Source organism: Hippoglossus stenolepis, chromosome 6 (genome assembly GCF_022539355.2).
Source record: "Hippoglossus stenolepis isolate QCI-W04-F060 chromosome 6, HSTE1.2, whole genome shotgun sequence".
In the NCBI taxonomy this organism is placed as follows: domain Eukaryota; kingdom Metazoa; phylum Chordata; class Actinopteri; order Pleuronectiformes; family Pleuronectidae; genus Hippoglossus; species Hippoglossus stenolepis.
In genome coordinates this window covers 3,578,936-3,595,180 of record NC_061488.1, presented here as the reverse complement: position 1 = coordinate 3,595,180, position 16,245 = coordinate 3,578,936, and the positions used below count along the sequence as shown (strand labels likewise).

General features: G+C 43.1%; 1 protein-coding gene across 4 annotated transcripts in view; it reads left to right on the top strand.

The window, feature by feature from the left end:
* The first annotated feature begins 11,633 nt into the window (after positions 1 to 11,633).
* acap3a (ArfGAP with coiled-coil, ankyrin repeat and PH domains 3a) overlaps positions 11,634 to 16,245 on the top strand; it is a 59,343-nt gene continuing 54,731 nt past the window's right edge. For all 4 annotated transcript variants that reach the window (XM_035158724.2, XM_035158723.2, XM_035158722.2 and 1 more), the window contains exon 1: positions 11,634 to 11,865. In XM_035158724.2, coding sequence (XP_035014615.1) covers positions 11,819 to 11,865 — 47 coding nt within the window. In that variant the 5' untranslated portion in view covers positions 11,634 to 11,818. The remainder of the gene's footprint in view (positions 11,866 to 16,245) is intronic.

Genomic DNA, 16,245 nt, shown 5'->3' with positions numbered 1-16,245 from the left:
GATGAACGATTGAGGGGGTTGTTTGTGTGTCTGTGAAAGAAGTCAAATGAACGTGTAAGTTGGTTTTCATTCACGCTGCTGCATCGCACACCGTCCTCTGTAACTGTAGCATCACAAACATGTTTCCATTCAGAGTTTTTCCACTTTTAGTTTCACACAACATTGGAAACTAATCTTTTACTCATCGAATCAGTCACATGTCGACATTCCTTAATGTCTAATCCTTGCTTCTAATGCATTTCTCAAGAATCTTAACACATTCATCTGTTTTGTTCAGGTATAAACTATGATGGACATTTTTCACACTGCATACAACACATTGTCCTGTATTTGTTACAGAGATTATCCAAAAAGAGTGAAGTCAAAAAAACGGAAGAAAATACTGAACACAAATAAAGGCAACACTTCCTCTAACGGTGTTTGTGAGACCATAGATGTTTTTATCTTACTGCTTTTATATTAGATGTTAAACCTCTGTGACTCTCCCCTTCATTGCAGGAGCTGCTTCTAAGAAGGTAAACGTGTTGTGAAAACTAAACCCAGACTAAATAGAGCAATAAACAAAGGATTTTTGACATTAAACAAAGTCACTTACCTAGTTGTTGAGAGTCTGATCTCCAAATGTAGAAAGCAACACCTGAGATTGTTGCGCTGCTGCGTTATCACCGTGCAGCTGCTCTCTGCGTTGTGTAGACCATGCAGCTCTTTGCTCAGGCTTTTTAATTTTCTGTCAGCGCACCGTGTGACGAAAGGAGCAGGAAACCATAGCATGACATGAGATTCACCGCCCACTGCAGTCTAAAAATAATAAACTGAATTATTATGAATGCGTTGCCTTGTTTGGACATGTGTCAAAACAAGGCCGGAGGTCGTACTGTTGATTGACAGGTATCACATGGGCTGCCTCACACCTTCATTAACCACGGGCCCTGAAGGTGACTGGATTTGTCCTGACTGTGCAGCCAGTCCCCCCCACACAGGTGAAGCTGTGGAGTTATTACACTTACACTAGATACTTAATATCAGCAAAACCCTGTAGTGAATGGACAATAAAATGACAGATACTAAAAATGTTACTGTGCTGCCGCTTTTTATTTAATGAACTTAAAAAGAAATAGGAAAAATAAAATAACTTGTTCAAAAGCCTCAATCGTTGCGAGGGTCTATTTCTTCTGTTTTAAGTTTATAAAATATAAAATAACATTGCATTAACATGAGAAATGTTGATTCTTAACGTCTGCTTGCTGCAAGGTTTGTATCTATCTTGAAACGTTTTATTTATTTATATATTCATTTGTAATGCATGTGTAACTTTGTGCGTTCTCCAGGTGAAATCTACTTGTGGAAATCTGGTTTCTCTAATCCCCTTTATCTTGATTCCAGAAACCAGGTTTTCGTCTTAACATGAGAGTTGACAAGTTACAGGAAAACGCTGCTCCTTACCCAGGAACTTAAGTGCACTGATAAAGGAAGTTTTTTAAATAGATGCTGTGACCACCCACCTACCTTGACAATAGTGGCTGCCTGTAAGAATATATCTCTCAGCCTCTGTAAACTGGAATAGTGCACATTCAGAAATACTTCTGAGACAGCAGAGAAAGTTTTAACAGAAGTCTTTCGAGAAGTTAAATAACAGTGTTATGTGATGAGATGGATAGAATTGTTCAAAACTAATTGTTAAGTTGATAATCATAAGATTTACGTTCCCTGAACAGACGACTTCATGTTGGAGGACGGAGATCTATCAGACCTTTTAGCCGAAGTTGATGAAACTGCATCTACCAGCAGTCGCCTTCGGCCTTCGACAGTAAACCGTCCCAGCGGCGCCGCTGAACGACGACGCAGCGCGAGACTCCGGAGCAGAACCGACAGCGACCCGGAACCTCGCCCACAAACCTCCTGGGTCAGTTCAACATTACACACAGTGTCGTGTTTACTCAGCAGCATGAGGGGGGAATTCACAGGGGTCAACATTCTCAGTGTGTGATAACATGATCAGTTTGGCTTTACACGATGTTTCTGTGCACGTTATTCGAGTAAGTTGTATCTTTAAGTAAAATCCCAATCACGATAACAGTTGGCAGGATGATGGTATTTGACATATTGTCACTTCCTGCCCGAGCTCTTTCCTGTCACGTATATTAATCACAATATTCGAGTCACTGAGGTATTTTCTTCTTTATCTAAAAACCAGGTGATTTTTAGATAAACCCAGAAAGTCATTTGCAACTTTTCTGAGGGGTTTTCCAGTCTCCTCAGTGACGCCTCGAGCTGTATGGATGGACAATATTCTCTTTAAAGCAGTAAAAGAAAAGTTATTTTCATTTGATTGCTTATGTTGTGACTTTGTTTAATTTCGAGCCTGAAATTCTAAACCAACCTCTGTTTCGTTTAAACAACAGACAAATATTATTGAAAATGAGACGTGTCAGTTTGGGTTCATGTTGTACAAACTGGGTTAGAAGGGGATTTATTATCTCTACGTCACATCTTGTTTTTGACTAGAAAACAACTTTTGAAATGGCTGTAAAATCTTTGGTTAAATTGATAACAGCCACAGGCTGGGTTTAGCTCTGAGGTGGAATTTGTAAGAAATCATTATCTTGATTTGTCTCCACCGGAGACATTTTTTTTACTATTGCTTAAAGTATTAAAATTATAATCTTTAGCATATATGTTATTATTCATTCACTGAACAATACACATGTTCATGGAAAAGGAAAAGGTGGTGATCCATCCACTCCTTGTTCTTCGAGACAATAACAGCTGACATTATTTAGAGCGCCAACTTTTCTTCTAACCAAACAAAATAAAGTTTTGTCTCAGTCAGTTGTGATTTTAAAGTTCTCTGAAGCTCAAATTCAACTTTGATGACAACAAACTACAACATTTGCCTCCTGTTACATTAAATACACATTTATATTTAGTGCAGGTTTCTTTCCCCATCACAGTTTCCTTGTGGCTCTTGTAAATCTAACCTGCGTTATGTTCACTTCTCTGATTTAGAGGTTGGGAATTTCTTTCCCTGCGAAACTGACGGTCGCAGAGCTTCTGTAAATCTGTCTCTGAACGTTTTGTTCTTCATCCAGATGTTCAGACGTCTATTAAACTACATTCCGGGCTTTTCAAAGATCTCCGGGTGTATTTATTTTTCAGAAACGCAGATGCTCCGCTCTGTGAGTTTGAGTGCGATCTTTTTATCCTCTAAAATAAATAAATAAAACAGAATATGCTGTAAATCAGCCAACTCCCTCCATGCACATTATTCATTTACGTGGCCTGAAGTGTGCCGCTAACTTGCTGGAGGAAGTGGAGCAAAAGAGAATTCTCCGGAGCAGTCGACAGGAAGAGAGAATCTGGTCTGAGGTTTCATTCAAGTGAATCAGTGTACGTGCGGCGCTGATCAACACTTCCTGCTTTGAACCCCGCTTCTCTTAAACTTGCTCGGTTGCATGTGTGCATGAAAGAAACCTCAGCACTGTACTGTCTGACATACTGTACCTGGGCTTCCGGCTGCGGTCACGGGGTCAGACTTGGATAAGGTTAAGTCATTTGTTTCTTTTAATTATGTTCAGTAATGCTGCACTCATATGTTTGGGTTATTGTTGTTTAATTTTTCATCATTTTTATCACTATATATGCTTGATTTCAGTTCTCTTTCTCTTTTATTGGCACAATATTATTATTTACAGTATTTTTTTTTTTACATATTTTTGGCTCCTTTATTGCTTGTTGCCGTTTAAAAGAAATACAAATTTCTTTCAATGATTTCTCTCTTTTTCTCTATCTGCTCATTCCCAGGCACGGTGACAGTTCAAATACCTAAAACACGATGAATTGTTCGTTCTGTTGCTGTTTTTCAGAATGTACCTAAACACCTGCTACGAGCGTCAAGGTCTGCAGCCGGAACAGATCATGAGACTTCACTTGATCACAGCGACGGCAGCAGCTCTTCAGCCGGTAAGTAATCAACTCTCAGTTCACGTCCTCACTGATTCTGTCACTGATATTAAACACAATGTTTTTTTCCCAGAATCAAATACACAGACAAGAAAAAGGGTTTAACATGAGCTCCGACCACCAACAAGCTGAGCTCATCTCTGGGCACCATCATCTCCCAGGACCTCAAGTGGGAGCTGAACATCAGCTCCCTCACCAAAAGAGCTCAACAGAGGATGTACTTCCTGCGGCAGCTGAAGAAGTTCAACCTGCCAAAGACAATGATGGTGCACTTCTACACCTGCATCATCGAGTCCATCCTCACCTCCTCCATCACCATCTGGTACGCTGCTGCCACTGCCAATGACAAAGGCAGACTGCAGCGTATCATCCGTTCTGCTGAGAAGGTGATTGGCTGCAATCTGCCATCTCTACAGGACCTGTTTGCCTCTAGGACCCTGAGGCGTGCAGGTAAGATTGTGGCCGATCCTTCCCACCCGGGTCACAAACTCTTTGAGGTACTTCCCTCCGGCAGGAGGCTGCGGTCCATCAGGACCAAAACCTCACGCCACAAGACCAGCTTCTTCCCGGCTGCAGTTGGCCTTATCAACAAGGCCCGGGACCCCCACCTGACTTGGACTCTTATCCCGCCCCCACGCCTCAAGTCTGTGTTACATTAACACACATTACATTGCACATTGCACATTCTCATTGCACTCCTGTTTTGCATTTTGCTAATTTTTTTCTATATATATCTTTTATATCTTTTTATTTAATTTTTTTTTTTCATGTGTGTAGTACTTATTGTGTTTTTATGTTTTATGTTCCTTGTATGCACCTATATACCAAGGCAAATTCCAGGTAGGTGTAAACGTACTTGTCAATAAATACTTCTGATTCTGATTCTGTAGTGACCACAAGGTGGCAGCATTGTGTTGCGCACAGACACAACTATAAATCCTCATGTGAGGAAACTGAACCTGAAGCTGCAGCTGCTTTTCGTTGTTTTCAATTTACAAAAACTCTTTAAAAGATAAGGTGCTATTATATACTTTGTTTATTGTAAATAAAACCTTAGAAAAAAACCAAACCAACAATGTATGTCACAAAACTTGGTGACGTCCCCTTGCACCATGTCTGTGTTGGGAAGTACAATTACTCAAAAGTATTTTCTTTCTCACCTTTACTTGACAGAAATATTGTACTTTTTACTCCACTAAATGTATCTAACAGCTTCAGTTCATTTAGAAATCAAGATTTTCTGTATGCAAGAAAACATGATAAAATAATAATGCTTCACTTGAGATTGAACCGTCCAACAGTGTTCACAGATAGAGCAGAAGTGAAAAAGATTATTTCAAAAGCAGTCAGAGGAATTTGTGAAGAAAAAACATTTCATGGTTGTAGCTTCTAAAATTCGCTTTTTCTTTATTCAATGATTGGAAAAAATAAGCATTTCAAGATGAATTTATTCTGAAAATAATCATTTGTTACAGTTACATAATAACAGGCGGATGTGATCCACATCTCTAGAGCCAAAACCTAATTGTAAAAACAAGTGAGTGATGATTTATCTTTTGCATCTTGTAGAATCAGGGTTCATAGTTATTTCGGTACCATGGTGTGGGTCGACATTTCACCGTAGGTGGACCAGGAAAAGATCTGAGGCAGCTCCGACTATCAAAGACTCCAGACTTCAAACAGGATTCAGCTCCTGTGAGCGTCTGCACAGGATTCCCTCATCCCGCCTCCCGCGTCGCCTAGCAACGCCGGCCTCAGCCAGTTCTCAGGATGTCGTGCGGCCGAAACACGAGAGGAAGCTGCTTCAGTCTCACACACACACACACACACACACACACACACACACACTCAGATCTGCTGCCTCTCATCGTTTAATCCTCCGAAGACATTGTGCTACAGCTAAAATAAATACTAATAATGTTATGAAATCACTGCACCAAGATATAACTCTATAATCATTTCTAATTCATTTACCTGAAGCCAGAACATGTGCTCGGGCGTCACCTCAGAGATTCCTGATATCACAGTAAAGTTATTAAAGCTCATATGTTCCCCCTCTCTGTTGATGTGTGTGTTTGTGTTGTTGTCAGTGTGTGTTGTGATTCTGTGGGCGGGGACGTGAGAAGCCTCCAGCTCATCTTGCCCTACTTCCCCCCCCCCAAACAACGTGCACAGAAAAAAAAAAGTTCACCTTTTCCGGCCTGAGATGTTTGTTGGACTGAACAAAATGTCCAGTTTGATTGATGGAGTTCTCCCAGTTTATCATCGTTATGTCATCGGGGACAAAACGCACAGACGCACGTTTCCCAACATGTCAAACTTTTCTCAAAGACGCTTCATATCAACATCTGTATTTATTTGTCTGAAGCTGCTTCGCTGCTGTGACATTCTGCTTTAACCCTGCACGACGGACCCCCCCCCCGTCGTCCTTGAACCTTTCGCTTGAGGATTCAAATAGCTTTTTGGCTAAATGAATATTTGATGCTATAGTGTGGCTGAGGCAGTGAAACAGGCTTCCTGAGAAAGTACTTTTCTTTGTTTCTCTCTCAGCTCTGACCCGGTGTTGACCCTCTCCACTCCACCTTTCTGAGGAGCCCTGCAGAGGAAGACGAGCTTTAAGGCCTGTGACTCCTGAACTAATTACACTTACTCTAACACGATTAACACACGACGGAGCGGACGTCAAAACTCCTACTGACTCGCTGATCCACAGAGTCTGTTGGTGTGAACAGTGTGTTCCTGGAAATTGAAAATGCTAAATGTCAGTGACGTGACAGTGATGAGACTCGAGGGCAGTTTCCACTCGTGAACACAGAATCTATGGTGCAAAAAAATGTCCATGCATGTGAAGGTCTTGTATTTTTCTTGAGATTTTATAGAAATTTACTTATTCTCCATCTTGCCAAGAGTTGGATTAGAATATCAATTCCATCTGTACGAAGCTATAGCCCGGAGGTGTAAGAGTGAAAAAGGGAAACAGTAAAAAAAAAAACAATCCTGACTCCGAACACCTACAAAATAAAGTCTCAAAACCTTGTTTGTTTAATCTGTCCAACACGTAACTCCTTCTGAAACCACAACTTATTGTGTTTTCATTTCACGTTTCTTGTGCAGATCCAGGATCGCCGCTGCAGCCACATCGTGATCCACAGAGAAGTTTGTTCCTACACTGTGTGTCCCTGAGGATTCAAAAGGATAAATGTCAGTCAGATGACAGGGATGAGACTCGAGGGCAGTTTCCTGCCGCACCTGAAATCCACATGAGGACAAACAGAAGACAGAAGCCGTCCAGGACGTTTACAGCTGCAGGAGGAAGTGACATCAGATCCTCCCTGACCCCAAACATCCCTTACAGACCATAAACCAGTAGGTTCAGAGACAGTTTCTACCCACAAGCCACCAGACTACTGAACTGCTGACACTGTTTCTTGAACACACACCACAGTAACACAATGGCCAAATTAATAGCATGAAAGCAAACATGTCTTTTATATGTCGAACTATTAAAGAATTGATGAATACAAGACGCCATCGAACAAATTCTCCTTCAAACAATCTCTATTCTTCCATCCACCATTGAAATACACTGGCACACGCACACTGCACATTCCCTCCAGTGCGAGCGCAGTGGTCCTGTTGCAATATTAAAATGAATTTAGAATAGATTTGGGAATAAATCTTGGGAGTAAGTCAGTGAGAAGACACGTGCATGCATAATACACAACATCCACCCAGCATCCTCGCCTCGTTGGAGGAGCCTTGTAGAGCCTCGCACCCGCAGTGGAAGGGGGTAACATTACAAGCCGTGTGCTCGGCAGTGCGACTCGCCGCTCGTCTCTCCGACGAACCGAAGAGGGGAGCAAAAGTAGGTCACCCTCCCAGAGACCCACACATCTCTGCCTGTGATTCCACGCTGCAGTGGTGCCTGTGTCTGCCATGAGAGGGCCGCTGATGGGAGCGAAAAACATGGGAGTCGACAGCTCCCTTCGGTGTGGGTGTTGTGCTGCGTGGAGGCGGGGAAGCCTCCTCCCTGACCTGGTAGATGCCACAGTGTTGGAAACAAAAGCAGCAGGAGATAGGTCACGAAGAGTCGATTTACTGATATGATAGAGAGGCTGCATGTGCTGTAAAGCATCTTACAGTCATCGTATGATACTTATAACCTCACTGACTGCCCTCCTACGTTCTAAAGGAATCGTGTGATCAGCAAAAACAATAGGAAATAACTGTTGACATCCCCAGAGCCGTGGAGCCAGACTGCTGGCATGGCTAAAACTAATTTAAGGCCAGATGAGCGTCTGATTCCCTGAAGTTAGTCGCTCAACACTGAATCTGTTGCTGTTTGCTGCCTGGCCTGGTTCAGCACACGTTACAAAATGCAAAGGCGAACCTTCATTTCCAATCTGTGAGAGCAAGGAGGCGGATAAAACATGTGCATTCTGTGTCGAGGCAAATCGCAGCGTGGCTTCATGTGGGGTTCGTCATCGGGTGAACTTTGACCCCGCGATATTCGCTTCACATTTGCGTGCGACCATGTCCACAATGGCTGAATGTGGGGGCAGTGCAAGTTGTGACGTACATGGAAATCAGATGTGTGGTCTGTAGCGTGATTGAGGTTGTGGAAGTGGTTGTTGGATGAGCAGAACTTTGCAACGGGAAGTTAAAGCAGAAAATGCCCTATAAAGAGCGAAGGGTTTGTGATTTGGCTTCGGTTGTGAGGATCTGTCTTGTCGTCCATCCTCGAACATTGTGTCTGTGAGTAAAGACCAAACCTTTTGTCCAGTGTCCCAGAAAATCTAAAACAAACCCCAAAATTGAAAAGATGAAATCTAATTAAAATCGGAGACAGGTCACAGACTTTATGGTTCTGCTCTACTGCAGCGCTCCTATATCACATACCACCATCATGTGCTGCTCCTGCTGCTGTGATGAGAATCTACATGCACCAAGTTCGCTCCTAACTTCCTCCAGCAGTTTGCACTTTCTGCTCAGTCGACTGCCGACTCAGCAGCTTCGTTAAACGTGCTCGGTGCTTTGATCTCAGATAAGTGAGGGAGCTGGGGATGAGGAAGAGGGGAAGGAGGGGAAGGAGGGATGGTGGAGGGAGTCAGAGACAGAGAAAGTGTTGTTTTAATCCGCAGAGCAGAGGACGACCTTTAAGAAACAAACACAAGGCCACTGCATCTGCGTTTAGTGCCTCAGACTTACAGGACAGGATTTTATATTTTTAATGGACAGGTGATGTAATTGATTCTCCAGCTGAATTCCAATAAGACTGATATACATTCAATAATGATATTTAACTGATATTCAAAGAAGAAAAACAAAAGGTTTTATAGATTATAATGAGGCCTAATACACACGTGCATGGATTTTAAATAGTCAGTGTGGCCATACAGGCTTTTCGAGGTATGTACTGAATATACAGAATGTGTAGGTGAGGGATAAGATGTTGGAGCTGGAAGCTTCTTGTGTTCGTTTCTATTTGGACCAGTCGCGTTTCAGCAGAAAAGAAAGTAGTTGGATTGTAAACAATGTGCGACAAACCTTGAGATCCGCCCTCTGTACCAGAAGCCTTCAAAATATTGTCCGTTGCCCCCAGAGACTAATTCAACATCGGACAATAGACGATGGGCTCTGAGATTGTGCTTTGACCTTTACCTGTGCTTGGAGCTAAATGATAACGACAGGACGCAAACACACAACATAATATGGTGCTTCTAACACAATGTCGGGGTCCAGGGTCTTGCCCAAGGGCATTTCGGGATGCTTCCTGGAGGAGCTGGATATCGAACCACCGACTTTTTGGTCAGTGGAGGAACTGCTGAGCCATTTTACTGGTGTCTGAATTACTGAGTGTAGCTGCAGGAGATTTATCCAATACCTCTACAGACCTTTGACCAAAAACCCAAAATGATAACCTCACGGTGGTGTAAAAGGTTTGTATTCCAGAGGAGCCAAGTTATTATGATTCATCCTCTGGGTCCTATATGAATATCTGTCAAAAATATCATGATGATCCATTAAAAGGATGTTGAGACATTGGACCAACAAATGGACTGACGTTCCCATCATCTGCTACTGGAGAAAAAAACCTGATGAAGTCTTTCCTGTGAGATTTCTGTGAATGACAGCGGCATTAACTCATCTCTGCCGGGAGCCGATGAGATCATCTCCATTCACGGCCCGAGCTGCAGCCTTTTCTAAAGCCGGGATCGGAAGGAACAATGGCGCTCTATGAAAACCTGCAGTGAAATCCCAAGCAGCCGCTCCTTCTCCAGCCTTTCCCGTTTCCTGTGAATTAATAATAGCCTTGCTGGGGAAATGGATGCACTTAAGATACCCTCATTTAACCGCTGCATGGGAGAGTAGGATGCTGGAGCAACCCTGGAAGGTGTTAAACGTGCAAAGGTTTCTTTCAAGTGTTTCCGAATCGTGCAATTAGATTCAGTGATTGAGGCTTTTACATTAATTCGATTTCGCAGCTTGTTCAGCAGTAAGACACGATGATCCGACATAGAAAACACAGCAGAGTGCATCGAAGGTGTGAAAAGATGAATGTGACTGCAGGGAGCATGAAGAGAGGAAACTGAGGCTGACGTGGGCGGTGGTGTATTCATCGCTTGAGTTACTGCAGCAGAGGATGAAAATACCTTCTTCACATTTCTGCTTCTCAGGAAAAACACAGAACGACATATAATCATTTTTTTGATTTACACAATACGGAGAATTACTGAACGAGGGTGGACGGGATTAACAGAATAAAAGGCGCCACGGCCTCGACTGGAATTCTGTACGGGAATATGTTTGTATATGTTATTTGCACATTTTCTAGAGGAGAGTGCAGAGGATTGTTGGACGTGAATTAAACTACGGGAACCCAATTTGCACAGGAACCAGAAACCAAAATCATTTATTAGACATTTGAATAAGAAAATTAAATAGCAACAATATTAAGAAGTGATTTATCATTTAAGTTATTTTCTGAGGAAACATTTTCACTGGTTGATGTAAATATATATTAGAAGGTGGTGGACGTGTCATGTAAGTATTAAGTTGTGATTATTAAACATTAAGTTGTGATGATTGAGTATTAAGTTGTGATTAATCCAGTTATTTAAGGCCACATGATACAGAGTGAATCTATAACTTTTAGAAGTTATAAATTGCTGGTTAGAAATCTGACCTACAGTGATTTTTATTTTTGCTCAAACTAAAACTGGAAGGTTTTTTGTGTTTTTTTGCTGATTAAGTATAAAAACATTTTAAAAAATGACTTTAATTCCAGGAGTAAAATACTGATGATGTCACTGAACAGAGAAATCAGGTCGAGTCGATTCAAATGAGTTGGAACGTGACGTCAGTGTTCGACGTAGTCATGCAGGGGGTTGAGCATGTGCTGCGTTCAAGCACGATCGGAAATATTAGAACCGTTGTGGTTTTAAATGATATAATGCAGTGGTAGAAAGTGGTGGAGAGAGATAGACACAGCTTCACAAAACGTTATATGTTTTATTCACACGCGCATCTTCATCTTTTTAATTGTCCATCACGTGGTTTCAACGCTGCTTGTTTCTAAATGTGCCTCTATAAGTAAACTAGCCTGGAGTGTGTGATCTCCGTGTGTACGAGCAGCCCCTGAACGCGGCGCGGGGCTCCGGCTCTGCCGCCTCGCTCCGGAGCTTCAGACCCGGAGCGAGTGAAGCAGCGAGCGGCCGCAGCAGCAGCAGCAGCAGCCCCCCCCCCACCCGGAGCCAGGCTCTCTGTGTCGGATACTAACCCCTGAATCTACCCGGGACATGAGCCCCGCGTTTTAAACCGCGTTGGAGAAGAAAACAAAACAACCCTCGGTGAGAAAATGACGGTGGATTTTGAAGACTGCATCAAAGACTCTCCCCGGTTTAGGTAAGAAGGAGAAAACTCCGTTTCCCAGTGTTCCCAGTGTTCCCAGTGAACTGTTGAACGCCTCAGCTCAGTTCACCCGTGGTGGGTTCACTCACTTTCTGCAGGTTGCATGGGAATGTCGCTCTGAAACGTGATGAAACGCAGGTTTACAGTCCCAGTGTGGACCCGTGCACCAGCAGTGAGGAAGAGGAGGGTGAGGAAGAGGAGGGTGATGAAGGAGCAGTGCAGCCTCATGAGCTGTCACATGGGACTGGAGGCTGCAGAAAGACATGTCGTCACGTTTCTTCATCGACTTCCACCCTTTTCCTGACACTGGTTTTCTTATTTCTTAACAGTAAATCTGTTTAAATTAATTTACCAGTCACTTTACAAACCGCAATTATATTACAGACAGATCCTGAATCAATTAAGATGTCAACAGTTCTGCATATTCATAACCTGATCATATTGTCTATACTGCAATGTATATATGTACATAGCATATATATATATGTGTGTTTATTATAAGTCAAATGAAATGGAAATATGATGGTGAAATAGCTCATCCCAAGTACAATATAGTATAATCTGAGATAAATACTGTGATATATATACATACAGTATAAATATAGGTCATTATAAAAGTAGTTAAAGTAATATAATGTATAGTATACATGATATTATAACTGAGATTCTGTTCAAGCTCTCAACAAGTACTAACTAAGTACTGTGTATTCACTTAACTGAATGTAACCTTCTTAGGGATGGTTGGTTGGATAAGATAAGGCACTAAGGTGTCTCTCTGAAATGCTGAATAATAATAATTTGATATATTAATATAATACTGTGACACTCGAGTACTTTTACTCGTAGTATAGTATTTTTCACAGTGTATGATGAGTACTCTTTCTTCAGTAAAAGGATCTGAATACTTCCTCCACCTCTGGCTTCCTGTATTAATGATATATATCATTGTCCTGATCAAGAGGAACTAAAGGAAACCGGTGATTTACCGTCATGGACGTTTAGATTTCCAATCGTAAATTAGCTCCAGTTCAAAATGGGGTTACAACTAATCCTGATTCTCACTATCAGTGAATCATCGGGTTCATGAAGCGTCAGAGAAAAGTGGAAAAAGAGTCACCTCGCATGATCTGAAACAGCTGCTGTCGTGAGATTTAACGTTTAAAAACCTGAAGATCTTCTGATAACTTTCACCTGAGACAGAGGAAAACAGCGAATATGACTCAAGTGATGAATCAATCCAAACAGCTGCTTCATACTCAGCAGATGGTTTGTTTTAGCTGAAGTTCAAACGGCGTCTCCGATCACTGGATCAGAGCAAACTGAAGGTTTCCTCTCGGAGTCGGAGCTCGAGCGTCTGACCGCCGCACACCCGAGGTTACACAAATACGACAGGAATTTTCTACACCCACATCAGAACGTGGTTCCTCCGCTCCCAGAGAGTCGAGAGGCCGTGAGGTGAGACTGAGCCGGCGTCCGGTTACAGCCGCAGAGCTGCAAGATCCTGGAGCTGAAGTGACAGTTAAACAATCAGAGGAGAGGCGACTGCGTTAGAAGTAAAAGTTTAGAAAACATAAAGCATATATTATTACAGATATAACTTTAAATTTAAATGTATCACAGGCTGCAGAGACAAACGTAGAAGATCAGGTTCACTCAGTATCTCATCTTTTAACTATGTTTAACTATGCATTGTATATTTCATGCTACAGTAACTTCTGCCCATATGTGTTCATCCATCCATTATACCGCTGATCTTTTAAGTGTCACGGGTGAGCGGGTCGACACATTAGCAGTTTTCAGAAACAAACTCTGGAAAATGTCTAGACAGGTCAGGACATTTTTCTGGAAAGTTTCACACATGAGGAACGCAGCAGGAGGTTGTCTGGGTCAGACAGTTTCAAAATAAGAGGAAAATTTGGCCGGGGAAACTCTGGAGAAAGTCCGCTGCAACTGACTTGGACACGTTAACGTTCTCACATACATCCCCTCTGCAAAACTTCAGGAAATGTCGGAGTACAGGGAGAAAACCAATGCAGACATGGGGAGAACATGCTCCACCTAGAAAGAGACTCAAACCAAGAACCTTCTTCTTCGTGCTTTGAGGCGATGATGCCTTTTTTTGTGCAAAGTACCAAAAAATGAAAGTCCAGTACTTGAGAAGATACTTTCCAACACTGCACCTGAGAAAGATTCTCCCCAAATCAAAGACTTCCAGCCTGTGGCAGCTTAATGTCACAAACCTTCTCCGTCCTCGTTTCATACGCTGAGCAAAGAGTCACCAGCCTCATTATCTATGCCTCATTGTTTCTTGTTTTTATTTGGGTCGATAAAGTCGTCTCTTATCTGACTGGATCTGTGAATGTGGAGTTAGAATATGCCTCCCCCCCTCCCTCCCCATGTCCCCCTGTAGAAAGATGTCCCTATTAGCTGGAGTCATCCTGAGCTTTTATCTGCTGCGCAGGATGTTTAAACGACGAGAAGTAGACGTGTTCCTCGCAGCCACTGAGGCCTGTAACAGTGTTTTTAGAGAACATCCAAATGGCTCCGTTGTGGAGCTAAAAGCGGCGCTGCAGCATGAAGTGTTGTGTAACAAGCCTGGAGGTGGAGGACTGGAAGGAAGCAGCGGTTTGAGAATACAGGAAAATCCAGACTTTTCACAAGCAGGACTGGCACGACGCGCAGATTCCCACACATGTAAAATCACGCCGCAAATCAGTTCCGCACAGTTTCCCCCCGCATATTCTTTAGCTCGAGCTTTGGCCTTTTAACCGTCACGCGCTAAGGCGGGACTCAAACTCGCAGACGATGAATCTGCTTCCAGACAACGTGACAAATAACCCCGTCCGGTCCAGAGCCTGAAGATCTGTCCAGCGAACTGTTTGTGTTTTGCCCCTCGTCTCCATGGATACTCCAGATGTGAGTTCGCAACCAGCGATGCTCCCCACATCTGTTTTGGGAAAGTGGTCTGTAATGAATACAAGGCCGCAGGAACTCGTGTGTTTGTGTTTGCTCCGGCACAACATTGGCAACACGCGACGTTTGAGCTGTGTTCTCCCCACTGACATGTTAATTTGAGGCCACACTCGCATTCTGTGAGGGGATAATGTTCGAGGGAGGCCGGTGACTGCTATTGTCGTCCGTAAGAAAAGATCGCTAATGATGGTTTTCATCCATCGTGACTTCCTCAGTCTGTTGTTTGGTGTATACATTGTTATATAAAAGCCTCTCGGGGTTCAGGCGACACTCTGAGGACCCTCAGCTGTTTGGGACAGATCGCTGTGTGTCGTCATTTACCAGAATCCATGATGACGTTTAATAATGTTTTATTTTGTCCAGGCAACGGTTCAGTCCTCAAACACATCCAGTCGTCTAAGAGCTGGGACGGATCTTTCTGCACTTGACTCATTATTTCCCGGAAATCCGTGACGACATTAAAGAATTTGTCATATTTTGTCCCAGCAACGGTCCAGTGTTCAAAGATATTCAGTTTACTATGATAGGAACAAAAGGAAAATCATATCAGAGAACATTTAGTTTGACAGAAAGCTGTTTTCTTATAATCATTTTAATGCTCTCTGCCAAAGACTACAGCCTCATTAAGTGTTTCTAATGTCGGGGAGTTTAATACAGAAAAAGTTCACCGTGACTTCAGACACGTTTATTTATATCTAAACTGAACCAAGGTGCTTTTGAACCTGACACAGACAGACACCCTCCACCCAATCAAACCACATCCTGCATTTTGCTGCTGTCGATAATTGTTCATCACAAAAAGTTGTCTCTGAACTTAATCCTGACTCATTTCTCAGCTTGTTTTAAACTATACATTCTAAACTGGTCAGATCCACCATGAATGGCTCCGGTCTCTATACCGAGCTTTTGGCCACGATGATCCTTTCCCGCGTCCCAGCAGAATATGACTATTGTCCAGTCAGCGTCTTGTTTCCGCTGAGAGACAGACTCGTCTCTCTGCGTCTGAATGGCCCAGGGCACAGACCCCCTCTCCTCCCGTGTGAACAGCTGGGGGCGGGGAGCTGAGGCGAGGCCGCCCTTCGCGGTGACGGGCCCGTCGCCGACTCAGAGAGCGGCGAGCAGAGAGCCCCCGACAGGCGGGGAATCCAAGGCCAATGACCTGTGGCGCTCGCTGCTTGTGTGTATCCAGTGTCTGCGGGAGAACGACTGGATGGATGGATCTGTGACACAAAGTCAGATGACAGGGTAGGAGGAGGGGGGGGGGGGGTGGCGCATGTCAAATCGCCTGGTTTGAAGGAATGTCAAGCATCCGGGGAAACGTCCTGCTTCGAAGGAGTGAATTATCTTCGCCTGTTTAGAGGAACATTAAGGTCATAGTCAGTAGATTTCATTTGGAAGGAT